The 14,697-nt window shown below is 39.5% G+C and overlaps 1 protein-coding gene across 5 annotated transcripts in view; it reads right to left on the bottom strand.

The window, feature by feature from the left end:
* impact (impact RWD domain protein) overlaps positions 1 to 14,697 on the bottom strand; it is a 75,731-nt gene that overhangs the window by 16,239 nt on the left and 44,795 nt on the right. For 4 of the 5 annotated variants that reach the window (XM_083559389.1, XM_083559388.1, XM_083559386.1 and 1 more), the window contains exon 8: positions 2,558 to 2,631. In XM_083559389.1, the coding sequence (XP_083415515.1) occupies positions 2,558 to 2,631 (74 nt within the window). Of the gene's footprint in view, positions 1 to 1,097; positions 1,358 to 2,557; positions 2,632 to 14,697 lie in introns of those variants that run through there. The other variant, XM_083559390.1, reaches the window with a different exon arrangement.

Genomic DNA, 14,697 nt, shown 5'->3' with positions numbered 1-14,697 from the left:
GCCCAGGGGTCACCAACATGGTGCCCGCAAGGACCACATGGGCCTTTTCTAAAAAAATAGCTGTTTCCTACTTTGTTAAATAATTGTTGATAATTATTATGAGAAATCATTAACACGATCAGTGTCTTCACATAGATGAATATCATTAATTATTAATAATAACAACATATAATAAAAGGTCAATTAAGCAAATTTGTTATTTCAGATCAAACTGGTAGCCCTTCACATTAATCGGTACCCAAGAAGTAGCTCTCAGTTTCAAAGGTTGGTGACCCTTGGCCTAGCCTCTCCAGGAGTCTTAAAGAATGGTGATTAGCATGGGGAAGTATGCTGTTATTTAAGACTTTACATACAGCCATTATCGCCAAAATAGCTGGCAACAAAAGTGATTACACCCAAAGTGATAACCATGCATGTCGTGATAGATCCATGCACTTTAAATCCCCCCCCCAGGCCAATTAGGTTATGAAAACTTGTACAACATATATAGACAGAAGTTTGTGACCACCGGACCATAAGCTTCGTATATGATTTAGGAACATCCCATTCATCATTTACTTCCCATTTGCTATTATAATAACCTTCACTCTTCTGGGAAGACTAACACAAGAGTGTTAGTAAAGTCAGGTACTGATGTATGTGATGTGAGGAGACCCAGGGTGCAGTCAGCTTTCCAATTCATTCCAAAGGTGTACAATAGGGTTGAGGTCCACTCAAGATCTTCCACTCTAACCCATGTAAAGCATATCTTCATGGAGCTGGCTTTGTGTACAGGAGCACTGTCATGCTGGAACAGGTTGGGTCGTCTAGCTTAAGTGAAAGGAACATTTAATGCTACCACATTCAGAGACATCCCAAACAATTCTGCGAGTCCGACTATGTGTGGAGTCTGAAATTCAGGAGCAATATGTACACATGTGCAGTATATATTATTTTCATTATATACAACATTGCATACACTTTCAGTTTGTACACTACTATCCATTTGCACCCATCTGTAAATTCTGTAAATCAGGGGTCACCAACATGGTGCCCGCGGGTCGCCCGCAAAGACCACGAGTCACCCGTTTTTGAATCTGTCACGGATCGACCAAGATTCGGAAACTGGAGTATGGTTAAACACCTTGTCTTTATTTAGGATGAACATATGCAAGGCAGAGGTTTGAGCAGAAGTACAGACCGGAGAGCGGGTAGAATCCGTAATGTGGGTAGTCCAGGGATGATCGCCAATGTGACCTGTTAAAGGCAAAACCTTTAACGCTTGCTCCGAAGTGGAGCCAGGGGCATGGAAATACAGGGAATACTAGTGGTAGGAAGTCCAGTAGATCTCTCATGGCAACGAGTAGATCCGAGGGACCTTATAAAGGGGAAAGGTAATGGGGAACAGGTGTAGGTGATTAGAGCAGGGAGAGGCTGAGTGAGTGTTAGAGCCTTAGAGGGAGGCATGGCTGGATGTTCCCTGACAAAATCACAATTGGTGTAAATTTAAAAATGACAATATTAAAATATAGATGACTTGATATAGTTGAATATCATTAATTATTAATAACATAATTAAAGATAAATTGAGAATTTTTTTTATTTCAGAAGTGTGTATCAAACTGGTAGCCCTTCACATTAATCGGTACCCAAGAAGTAGCTCTCAGTTTTAAAAAGGTTGGTGACCCCTGCTGTAAATCATTCTGACTGTACAATCTTACTTTTTTGATTTACATATTCTTGTATCTAGAAGTCTCTGTCAGCAAGACACTCGTTACTTTGCTTCAAAAATTTTTGTGTGTTTTTTGATCCTGAAGCTTGTAAGTGATAGGTAATGCAGTACATAATGCTAGCATCAAGGCTATACAGCTAGCTCTGCAAACCAAGGTGGTGGATTTCTTCCCTTGGATTTCCCAATTGTAGTGTCAATCCTTTTTTCTTTTCCCAAAAGGACAGCGGTTTGTCTCCATCTGCTATACAGGACAATATGATCTTAACATTAAAAACATTCGCAGTGTCTAGAGGTAAATCTCCTCCAGATGACGAGCTTCTTCTCATCTACACTATATCAATATACTTACACACTGCCCCCAGGAGATATTCACACTCTTATGTCTTTGATAAAGACATAATTATTCCTAGGCATGCATCAGTAACAATACCAGTGTCAAGTGTATGTAAATATGTACTAGCATACCTTAACATAAGGTGTTGCGCTAATGACTAAATGCCAAAAAAATGAGCTGGATATTTCAGGTATTGACAATCAGATTAAAGCAGATTTCCAACTGTGCTCTAGGAAAATATCAAACAGAGGAACTACAGCATCTTCCGACATTGAAAGTAATAAAAGTTCAAACTGGGGCTGTTTAAACAGTGTCTTTCACAGAAAGTACGAGAACAGCTGATCTGAATAAACAAACTGGGGAACTTGAAGCAGTCCCACTGATTGGTGTTTGTAAAATCCAGCCGAGTTTAAATATAAAAAAATAAATAAAAAGACAGAAAATGTGAGAACACACACACTTTGCACACCTACACAATCTCGCCTCCACGATTTATCCAGGAAAACACATACCTGTATGCGTATATGTTGTGGGTGGCACTTGCAATTTTCTTGTTTTCATACAGTTTGTCTAGCACCCTCTGAACCTGCAACAAACCCATCAGAAAAACATGTCCAAGAAATCAGAGGTATTTCTCAAATGTGTCAGCGTTATGCATAGAAACCGAATACAGGTTTAAAGCTAATGTTCCATGTGCTTGTGAATTAAACACTTTGGAATAATCTCGAACAGCATCTTTTTGGCAATGACATCATGCAGGCACACACGTCTTACTTACTATCCGTACTATTCTCGTGCAAAGCTTCCACTTGATTATTATTAATGCAACTAATTAATGCTCTTGCACACCTCAACTCAACCCTGAACTTAACCTCAGTAACACACAGGAAACCTTTCGTCTCTGTTAGGTTTTTCAGATTGATTATATAAAGCGATTTTCCTCGTGGGGATCAGGAATGTGCTCACACGGCCAAAACGGTCACATATTCCACATATACAGTGAGAAAAAATAAGTATTTGAACACCCTGCTATTTTGCAAGTTCTCCCACTTAGAAATCATGGAGGGGTCTGAAATTGTCATCGTAGGTGCATGTCCCACTCTTCCGCACAGATCTTTTCTAGATCAGTCAGGTTTCTGGCCTGTCGCTGAGAAACACGGAGTTTGAGCTCCCTCCAAAGATTCTTTATTGCGTTTAGGTCTGGAGACTGGCTAGGCCATGCCAGAACCTTGATATGCTTCTTACAGAGCCACTCCTTGGTTATCCTGGCTGTGTGCTTCGGGTCATTGTCAAGTTGGAAGACCCAGCCTTGACCCATCTTCAATGCTGTAACTGAGGGAAGGAGGTTGTTCCCCAAAATCTCGCAATATATGGCCCCGGTTATCCTCTACTTAATACAGTGCAGTTGCCCTGTCCCATGTGCAGAGAAACCCCCCCAAAGCATGATGCTACCACCCCCATGCTTCACAGTAGGGATGGTGTTCTTGGGATGGTACTCATCATTCTTCTTCCTCCAAACACGTTTAGTGGAATTATGACCCAAAGGTTCTATTTTGGTCTCATCTGACCACATGACTTTCTCCCATGACTCCTCTGGATCATCCAAATGGTCATTGGCAAACTTAAGACATGCCTGGACATGTGCTGGTTTAAGCAGGGGAACCTTCCGTGTCATGCATGATTTCAAACCATGAAGTCTTAGTGTATTACCAACAGTAACCTTGGAAACGGTGGTCCCAGCTTTTTTCAGGTCATTGACCAGCTCCTCCCGTGTAGTTCTGGGCTGATTTCTCACCTTCCTTAGGATCATTGAGACCCCACAAGGTGAGATCTTGCATGGAGCCCCAGTACGAGGGAGATTGACAGACATGTTTAGCTTCTTCCATTTTCTAATGATTGCTCCAACAGTGGACCTTTTTTCACCAAGCTGCTTGGCAATTTCCCGTAGCCCTTTCCAGCCTTTTGGAGGTGTACAATTTTGTCTCTAGTGTCCTTGGACAGCTCTTTGGTCTTGGCCATGTTAGTAGTTTGACTCTTACTGATTGTATGGGGTGGACAGGTGTCTTTATGCAGCTAACGACCTCAAGCAGGTGCATCTAATTTAGGATAATAAATGTAGTGGAGGTGGACATTTTAAAGGCAGACTAACAGGTCTTTGAGGGTCAGAATTCTAGCTGATAGACAGGTGTTCAAATACTTATTTGCAGCTGTATCATACAAATAAATAGTTTAAAAATCATATATTGTGATTTCTGGATTTTTTTTTTTAGATTATGTCTCTCACAGTGGACATGCACCTACGATGACAATTTCAGACCCCTCCATGATTTCTAAGTGGGAGAACTTGCAAAATAGCAGGGTGTTCAAATACTTATTTTACTCACTGTAAAATGCGTCTGTCCGCAAAAAACCCCAAAAAGTTTAAGACTGTGCAGAACACAGCACAACATAAAATACCACCAAATAACAATTACACAACTTAATTCTTTTAAGCGCAACAATATTGGGGGGGGGGGGGGGGGGAGACATTTTATGCACTGTATTTTTCCACAGGTGCACTCTTTAAAATGTTAATTAGGACAACAGAACATTAAATACAACACAATGCAACACCAAAAAACATCGCAGAATATAATAACACGTCAAACAAACCATAACACAAAGCAATGTAACAACATAAAAAAAAGTAATAAAACTTGTTTCAACACAACAAATTTCTTTTAGGCGCATCAACAATATTAAGACCAAAAACCCAAAACACTAATAGATGTCCTTGTATTTTGTATTTGTAGGTGCACACTTCAAACTTTTAATTAGAACATAACACGACATAAAAATACATCATAGAAAATAAAATCTAACAGCTTAAAATAACATAACATAAATCCTAACAATAAAACAACTATTGTTAGGCGGCCTTAAAAACAGCAAGGGCCAAACTGTCTCGTGCCATCAGAGAGGCGAAGCGCGCACACGCGAAGAAAATCCACAACCACTTCCAGGACAGTGGAGACACCCGGCGCATGTGGCAGGGCATCCAGGCGATCACGAATTACAAGACCACATCACCTGCTTGTGACCGTGACCCCTCCCTCCCAGATGCGCTGAATGACTTCTACGCCCGGTTCGAGGTGCAGAACAACGTGGTGGCGAGGAAGACCATCCCTCCTCCCACTGACCAGGTGCTCTGTCTAACCACAGCTGAAGTGAGGAAAACTCTATGCAGAGTTAACCCACGGAAGTCTGCTGGACCAGACAACATTCCTGGCAGAGTGCTCAGGGAATGTGCAGAACAGCTAGCAGATGTCCTCACTGACATCTTCAACATCTCCCTGAGCAGCAACGTTGTTCCCACGTGCCTCAAGACAATGACCATTGTTCCGGTGCCGAAAAAATCTACTGTCTCCTGCCTCAATGACTATCGTCCCGTCGCGCTCACACCCATCGTAATGAAGTGCTTCGAGAGGCTCGTCATGAGGCACATTAAGACACAGCTTCCAAATTCCTTGGTGTTCATCTGGCAGACAACCTCACCTGGTCACTCAACACCAGCTCCATCACCAAGAAAGCCCAGCAGCGTCTCTACTTTCTGAGAAGGCTGAGAAAAACCCACCTCCCTCCCCCCATCCTGTCCACGTTCTACAGAGGGACCATTGAGAGCATCCTGAGCAGCTGCATCACTGCCTGGTTTGGGAATTGCACCGTCTCGGACCGCAAGTCCCTACAGAGGATAGTGAGGACAGCTGAGAAGATCATCGGAGTCTCTCTCCCCTCTATCATGGACATTTACACTACACGCTGCATCCGCAAAGCACACAGCATTGTGGACGATCACACACACCCCTCACACACACTTTTTACACTCCTACCATCAGGAAAACGGTTCCGAAGCATTCGGGCCACCACAACAAGACTTTGCAACAGTTTCTTTCCACAAGCCATCAGGCTACTTAATACACAGAAATGAAACGGAACTCTCGAACACACACACACACACACACACACACTCACTCAAATGTGTGTAACGAACTAAAAAAATTTTCCTGGACTTAACACTTAACACACACTCATCACTCATCTCAATCCATTCCACCATAATTCATTTATTTATTATTCTCGACTGTACCACACTCTTAACTGCTGTTTTTTGCACATTATCATTTATCACTGTATTATACTGTTTACATGCTGTTTTTTGCACCTTCGACTGCTGCTGTATTTTTGCACTACATTGTACTGTTTATACTCACTTCTGGGATATAGTTTTTAGTTTGTATAGTTTTTACAGTCTTCTTGTACAATACTGTATCAAGTATACAGTAGGTTTACTGGTCGGCGCTATATTGGGTTTTGTGTCTTGTCTTGTGTCGTCTGTCTGCACTGTCTGCACTAGGTTGCACTCGATGCACTTTATGTAACTTGTGTTGTAGCTCTATGTTGTTTTGTTTGTTGTTGTTTAGTGTAGCACCAAGGTTCTGGAGAAACGTCTTGTTTTTACTGTGTACTGTGTACCACTGTGTATAGTAGAAATGACAATAAAAGCCTCTTGACTCTCTTGACTTGAACTAACACAACATAAAGTAACAACTCAACACAACATAAAATAGCAAAGTAATATAACAAAACAAAAACTAATACAATATAAAATAACATTTAATTACATCAACATAAAACAATACTTCCAATATCAGGAACAAAAACCCACAAATACAAAAAAAACCCCTAAGTCCTTGTGTTTTTCCACAAGTGCACTCTGCAAACTGTTTATTAGGACAGGGACGTCTAGCCATGCACCTCAATATGTTCCACCCTGAGTTTAATTCAAGCTCCATGCAAGGTGTAGTTGTTCTAATAGAATGTCTCACACATTGCATCAATGCTAGGGTTTTTAAACAGGTCAGTGTCAATATAGGGTTAAAAAAAAAAAAAAAAAAAAAGTTCACCAACTAAATAAATGTGAAGGAATATTATTAAAAAGGTTTAGGTTTCATATTATCAAAACTTTATGAACAAAAGTTGTAATGAAATGGTTCAAAGTGAACCACATCCTATTATATATAGGAAAAAAAAGCTGTTTATTTAATATAATGTCCTAAACCTCCATCTTACGCCAGTCTGACCTAAAGCCATCAAGAACCCAAAACTTAACCTTAAGAGCTGAGGATTGAAAATAAATGTTGCATTATCAAACTGGAGATTAAAATTAAAGCCCACCTCATTTATAATGTCATTATACTTAGAAATCATTCAACCAATCAATTCTAAAAAAAAGTACATTGCTGTAATATCCGGACTATAAAGCGCACCCATATATAAGCCGCTGAATTTTACAAATATTTTTATTATAAACATAAATAAGCCGCACCTGTCTATAAGCCGCATAGTGTCTACACTATTGAACTTTACACATGATTTAACGAAAGACACGTTACACACGGTGTAACGGGTGAAATATGTTGCGCTTCCTTTAGGAGCATAGCGGTATTTTGGGAATAGCATGCCATTGCATTCTTCCGCTATTACTGCGTGTGATCAAGACGAGGAATATGCCATTATTTTCTGATGCTCATTTCTAAGTTTCTTTGAATAACCAGTAACGCTAAGAAAAAATAAAAAGCACGAGTTTTGGAAACCTGTCTGTGCTTATATGATTTCTGTTGCAACTGGAGTTAGTGAGCTCTCCCTTCACCCAGACTCAACGTGCTACAACGGCTTGTATCTAAACAGTAGCCCACCAAGAATGTCATTGTTCACTGTCTTCCTCCTTCCTTTAACAACTATTTCTCTCGGGAGTTTATCTTTTGGCATCATCGTGCGTTTAAAAAAAAATGTTTTTCGGAAATTTCATTGGTCTAATGTTATGGGGTTCAGTTTTTTGACTTGAAGTTTGTGAAATCGGAAAAAAACCTAGGAAAAATCCATAAATTAGCAGCTTCGTTGTTTAAGCCGCGGGGTTCAAAATGTAGGAAAAAAGTAGCGGCTTATAGTCCGAAAAATACGGTACTCATAATCACACACTTTGGTACTTTGTATTGTATTGATATCAGATGGGTTCCCCTTTTAAGTCTGGTTCCTCTCAAGGTTTCGTCCTCACAACATCTAAGGGAGTTTTTTTACAATATTCATTTTAAGGTCTATATTAAGTGAAATGAAACGTGTGGCAGCACGAAACCGAATTTGTAACAGCAGTGAAAACCAGATGAGAGAAAACTCAATACTACAATAATAATTGTAAAAGTTATTGCAAAATAATGTGCTTAACCCCCTGAAGTGAAAAAAAAGGAAAAATACCGCTAAAGACTTTATTCCGACTGTGACTGTGAAACATAACACACTTTTTACAGAGCTGATTCGAAATTGTACCGATGGAATATAGCTATTCACAATGTAACTTTGAAGCATGGCATTAAGTGTGTAATAAAAGATTTAGCAAGGTTCAGATGTCTTTTTACGCAGAATATCCAAATCATGGGTACTTCAGATCGCAACAACCACTGAGCGCTAACAATATGACCACCAAAAACTAAAATTCCCAAACCTGCATATCCAATCTACTAATTAAGGAACATAAAAGAATAAAAAAATAAAAAAGACCACCACCACCACCACACCTGAACATAATAAAACATAACATAAAATAGCAAAATGCAACACAACCCAATAAGACATCAAATAACACAAAAATAAACCCAACACAATATAAAGTACCAAAAACACAAAATAAAAAAAATATGCAACAAAGTAGCACAACATAACAGCATAACAAAACACAAACTAACAACGCAACAAATTATACACAAAAAAACAAAGTAGCACATCACAACATAAAAAGCTATATAGCTATTCAACAATTTCAAAGCATATCATTAACTGTGTAAGAAAATGTTTACCAAGGTTTTAGACGTCTTAAGGTATAGTATCTGTCAGATCACAGCCAGTTGGGTACCTTAGATCGTTGTGTTCTCCCAAAACGGCCACCAAAAAACTCCAGCTCCCACACCACACAAATTTACAGTCTGCATATGCATGGTACTGATTGAGCACAGGTGTGCTCAATTACATGTTTACACACACACACACACACACACACACAAACTCCTATTCACCCAGTCATCTCGACACACATCACTGACTTTCCAAACTATATAGGTCATGATTGACTTGTCTTCAAAACGTCCTACATGCGCTGTCCCTGTAAAACTTGTTTCTAATCCTGTCCATCGTTGTTACTCCCAAAAGAAATCTCAGCATCTTCAGCTCTGCTACCTCCAGCTCCACCTCCTGTCACTGTATCTAATCCATACATCCACCACAGTCCTATAAACTTTCCCTTTCACTCTTGCAGATACTCTACTATCACAAATCACTCCTGCTATCACTTTTCTCCACCCACTCCACCCTGCCTGCACTCTTTTCTTCACTTCTCTAACACACTCTCCATTACTTTGCACTGTTGACCCCAGGTACCTGAACTCTTCCACCTTCAATCCTAACCCTGCAACCGCACCACTCCACTGCCCTACCGCTCATTCACACACATGTACTCTGTCTTACACCTACTGATTTTCATTTCCCCTTCTCTCCAGCGCGTACCTCCACCTCTCCATGCTCTTCTCAACCTGCTCCATACTCTCACCACAAATAACAATATCTTCCACAAACATCATAGTCCACAGAGACTCCTGTCTGACCTCGTCCGTCAATCGGTCCATTACCGATGCAAACAGAAAAGGGCTCAGAGCCGATCCTTGATGAGGTCCAACCTCCATCTTGAACCAGTCTGTCGTTCCTATTGCACACTTAACTGCTGTAACACTGTCCTCATACATGTCCTGCACCACCCTCACATACTTCTCTGACACATCTGACTTCCTCATACAATACCACAACTTCTCTCTCGGCACCCTGTCGTACGCTTTCTCTAAATCCACAAACACACAATGCAACTCCTTCTGACCCTGCTCTCACTTTCCCCTTACTAATCCTATCCACTTCCTGCTTCACCATCTCCACATCATCCAACCTTCTCTCTGTCTCATTTTCCTCATTTATCAGCTGCTCAAAATACTCCCTTCATCTTCTCAACACACTCTGTGTCAGTAAAGTCACCTAAATGTAAAACATGAAGTCACTGCATGGGCAAAGCTGTGTGCAATTGTGTTGTGTCCAATTCAAAATAAATGTTTTTGTGGCAATGATCAACTTTAATGATTTTGCATTCTGTGGAGTGAAAACCCTGGGAGGTCACAGTGTTGTGGATGCTGCGATGTGACAGTTCAGACAGTATGACATGTGGTCACTGAATGTTTTTCCTGAGAGACTGTGTGGTGAGGCATGACCAGACGGTGTGGAAGTTGGTATCTGGTGTGGTTTTTGTGCAGTGCATACAGATTATTATTTCTAATAAGTTATAAAAGTTATATGGAATAATATGTAAACTGACTTGTTTTGGCATTGAAAGTTGGAAACTGGGCTTTGAATGGAATTCTTGTGGCTTACTGCCTAAACTTTTTTCTAAATGCAGAAATGATCTTTTATATGATCCAACTGATGAATAATTATTCAAAATAGAACAGCCTTGCTTCTTTTCTAATTCTTGAAATGGCATGAACTTATTTCAATGCGTCAATAAGCATTTTGTATTGATTAAATAATAATAATAAAAAAAATGTTTTAACATTTCAAAAAGACAAGTAAGCCAGTGTTTCCCGATCACTGTGTGATTATTTTTCTTTATATCTCTGAGGTAAAATTCCTGCACAGGTACTCAAGAGTGGAGGTGGAAATTAAAATTAATAATCGAGTTTCATGCTTCTATTGAATTCCATTAAGTGTTACCTAGTTTTTTTTTTTTTTATAAACATTACTTTTAATAACTTCCATTTAGTAGAAAGTACTTCATATAGTGCTTATAATGTGCTGGTGCAGGAATGACATTCTGCATTATGAAATTAGCACATTTAATGAAGAGTATTTAAGTTTATGGGTGCAGGGACACAGAAACGCTGATTATAGTGGTGTGTCGCAGCATATTTAAGACATGCGCTTACCCATTTTCGCAGCAGGTATCAAGAAGTTTAGCCTAATGTAATGTGATCGCGGATTAACACTGTGTTTAAAGAAACTGGATTTAAGCCATGATTCTGTGTGAAACCAAGCTGCGGATAGATTACTCTTGATAGACATAAAGCAAAATGGAAATGTAATACATTACATGCACATTATCAACTTGTGCTAACGTGTGCTGTTAATATCATGAACAGCAGCTACGCTAATTTCTCTCCACTGCTTCTCTTTCTCTCCCCATCCCGAGGCATCCTGAGGTTTGGCCAGCTCCAGTCACGTCTCACCTCATGATGATTATGGACCTTTAAAGAAATAGATGCGGAACTCGCAAACTTCCCGTACCACCCAGAGACGTACCAGTGCCAGCTGGATCCCACTTCATGTGTGGAGTTTGGACATTGAACCTCCTGGAGTGTTTAAAAGCTCTGGCATGGAGAAGCTGGTGTTGGATCTGTGATGATCGCAAATGTTGAGCTATTTTATGAGTTGCTAAGTAGCTCCTAGTTTTATAACCATAAAGACCATAAGACTGTAGAAAGAACATTACTTATAATCTTACAGTGCTTATGTTAGTTCTCTCTCTCCAGTGTTCTGTACTGTTGAAAGATTTATGATCAAACTCTTGATGTCACCCAAATGAGGATGGGTTCCCCTTTTGAGTCTGGTTCCTCTGAAGGTTTCTTCCTCATAACATCTAAGGGAGTTTTTCCTTGCCACAGTCGCCATGGCTGCTCATCAGGGATATATGCACACCATTTACCCTGACTGTTGATTTCTGTAAAGCTTCTTTGAGACAATGTCTGTTGTGAAAAGCGCTATAGATATAAATTCGACTTGACATTACTATACATGTTTTACATATATAGTATGGAAGAATTTTCATGTCTCATTACAATACAAACATGAGTAGAAATTCGTGCTACTTGATTAGTCCCCCCCCCCCCCAACTTACTCATATTGTTATTTGGATAAAAGACTTTTACTTCAAGCATAGTGTGTTCTATCAAATATACAGTATAACATTCACAACACAAATACTTAAAGTCAACAGGCAAACATTCCCATCTCTACTCCAAAAGGGTTTTCAAATACCCAAGATATTACATATCTACAAACACTAACAACGTCTCCAGAGGAAAAGAAAAGAAAAGAAAAAAACGCCAGCGGGTGAAGACCGAGTGCTCGCTCAGTCTTAGTGGAGATAATTCGATGTTATTTTGTTGTAATAAAAAAAGATAAGGGATTTTTTTTAAATGCAATTTCTCACCATTATGACAAAAAGCGAAATATTCTAATCTGACTCGCAACCAGATGCAGCTTAAAACTGGAGAGAGAAGAAAAAAAAACTGTCCGTACTGCGGAGTGTATTCACAAGGAAAGCTATTGATTGCTCTATTGTTTCCAATGAAACAGACTTAAGTTTTTGTTAGTACAAATTTGTTTTTAATATTTATGCAATTTGAATGCTAGAGTACATAATACACACAAAAAGAAACTGGGGCACAGTTTATCAACTTCCTGGTTCCAGTGGTTTAAATGAGTTTTTCTTTATATTTGGGGAAATTTTGGGAAACTGTATAAATATTGTGGACAAACAAAAATGGTGTCTTGCACACATCATTAGCTAACTTAATTTGAGCAACTCTTAAGAGCCAGAATTTTCATTTCATTCGAACACTGCAATAATTCCTCATACTGTAGGGCTTATATTCAGTTGATAGATGCATTTACTTGTCATGTGTACATTACAGCACAGTGAAATTCTTTCTCCATTTATCCCAGCCATGTTAGGAAACTGTCAGAGCACAGGATCGGACATGTTACCCTTGGAGCACAGATAGTTAGGAACCTTGTTTAAGGGCCACAATAGTGGCAGCTTGGCAATACTGGGGCTTACTGACTGGTCAGTAACCCAAAGCCTTAACCACTGAGCTACCAAACAAATACAGTTATTATATCAGACCCTAAAGCTGGCCCCTATAAACAGACCTATACGATGGGTGCAGCTGATAAAATGGCAACTCAATCAATGCTCAAGGTAAACAGAGTCTGAGCAAAACGTGCAATCCAGATGGTAAAAGCTTGGGGGAAAACACTTTGGCGTGAGGTGGCAGCTCCTGAAGTCTCTAAACTCCAACAGAAGTGTGTGTGCATAGTGAGACAGGGCTCATTAGGCATTGTTGCCTACACTGTGGCAAAGACAAGGATCAGACAAAGTGATGTCCAGAGACAGCCTGGCAAAAAGAAAAACTAAAAAAAATAAATAAAACAAAACACAAACACAAACACTAATAACTGTCTGCATCCCCAACATTCACATCCCCAGAGTCGTGTCTGTACAATGAACCAGCATGTGAGCTGAATACCAATTACACATCTATTCCTTGCAGTGGAACATGAAGCCTCCAACACCAAAAAGGCATACCCACAAGAAGAAGCAGCTCTGGTACAATTATTTACTAGAGGATTTGTAATTTAATATTTGTAATTGTAAATTTGTAAATTAATAGCTACTTTAAGTCTCTTAAAATCCAAGTTTTCTGCCTTTTTGTATTTGTTTTATTTACTTGCTTTTTCTCTCTTTCTCTTTATTTTTCCCTCTCTTACATTTAATTATGAATGTTTTTATTATAATCTTTAAATAAATGATTACTATGATGTAGCGCTGTATGCTCAAATGATTATGTATGTATTATGGATCTACCACTCTTCAACTTGTATTTCTATTAGATGTGAATTTTTTACTGCTATTTCCAATATGCACGTCGTTTTTTTGTAATAATAATTAGTGGTTAAGATGCAGCGCTCCTACCGCTGCGACCCGGGTTCGATTCCCGGTCAGGGAACCATCCCCAGCCACTCTTAGTGCCGGTCCCAAGCCCGGATAAATTGGGGAGGGTTGCGTTAGGAAGGGCATCCAGCGTAAAACATGTGCCAAATCAAACGTGCGGAGAATCCGCTGTGGCGACCCCTAACGGGAGAAGCCAAAAAGAAAGAAAGAAATGCAATAAAAAAAAAAAAAATATATATATATATATATATATATATATATATATATATATATATATATATATATATATATATATATATAAGAAATTATATAAAAGATGACCCCACTGCCAGTTTACCACTGTTCCTTTCTTTGACCACTTTTGATAAATACTGACCACTGCAGAATGAGAACATCCCACAAGAGCTGCAGTTTTGCAGATACTCTGACCTAATCGTCTAGCCATCACAATCTGGCCTTTTTCAAACTCGCTTAAATCCTTACGCTCGCCCATTAACTTTGAGGACAAAATGTTCACTTGCTGCCTAATATTTCCCACACACTAACAGGTGCCATAATGGGATAATCTGTGTTGTAATGTACAGCAGTACAGATTTGCTGTTCTCTAAAAAAAAAAAAACTTACTCAACCTACAGCCATTAGTGTCAAAACAAAAGTGAGTACACCCTAAGTGAACTTTGTTCTAAGTGCCAATATTTAGCGTGAGCACCACTGTTATCTAGCACTGCCTTAATCCTCCTGGGCAATGGCACTGCCTTAATCCTCCTGGGCATTGAATTCACCAGAGCTGCACAG

Source organism: Silurus aristotelis (genome assembly GCF_946808225.1).
Source record: "Silurus aristotelis genome assembly, chromosome: 13".
NCBI classification, from domain to species: domain Eukaryota; kingdom Metazoa; phylum Chordata; class Actinopteri; order Siluriformes; family Siluridae; genus Silurus; species Silurus aristotelis.
Note: the sequence above shows the minus strand (reverse complement) of the source record. Positions and strands in the feature narration are given on the sequence as shown.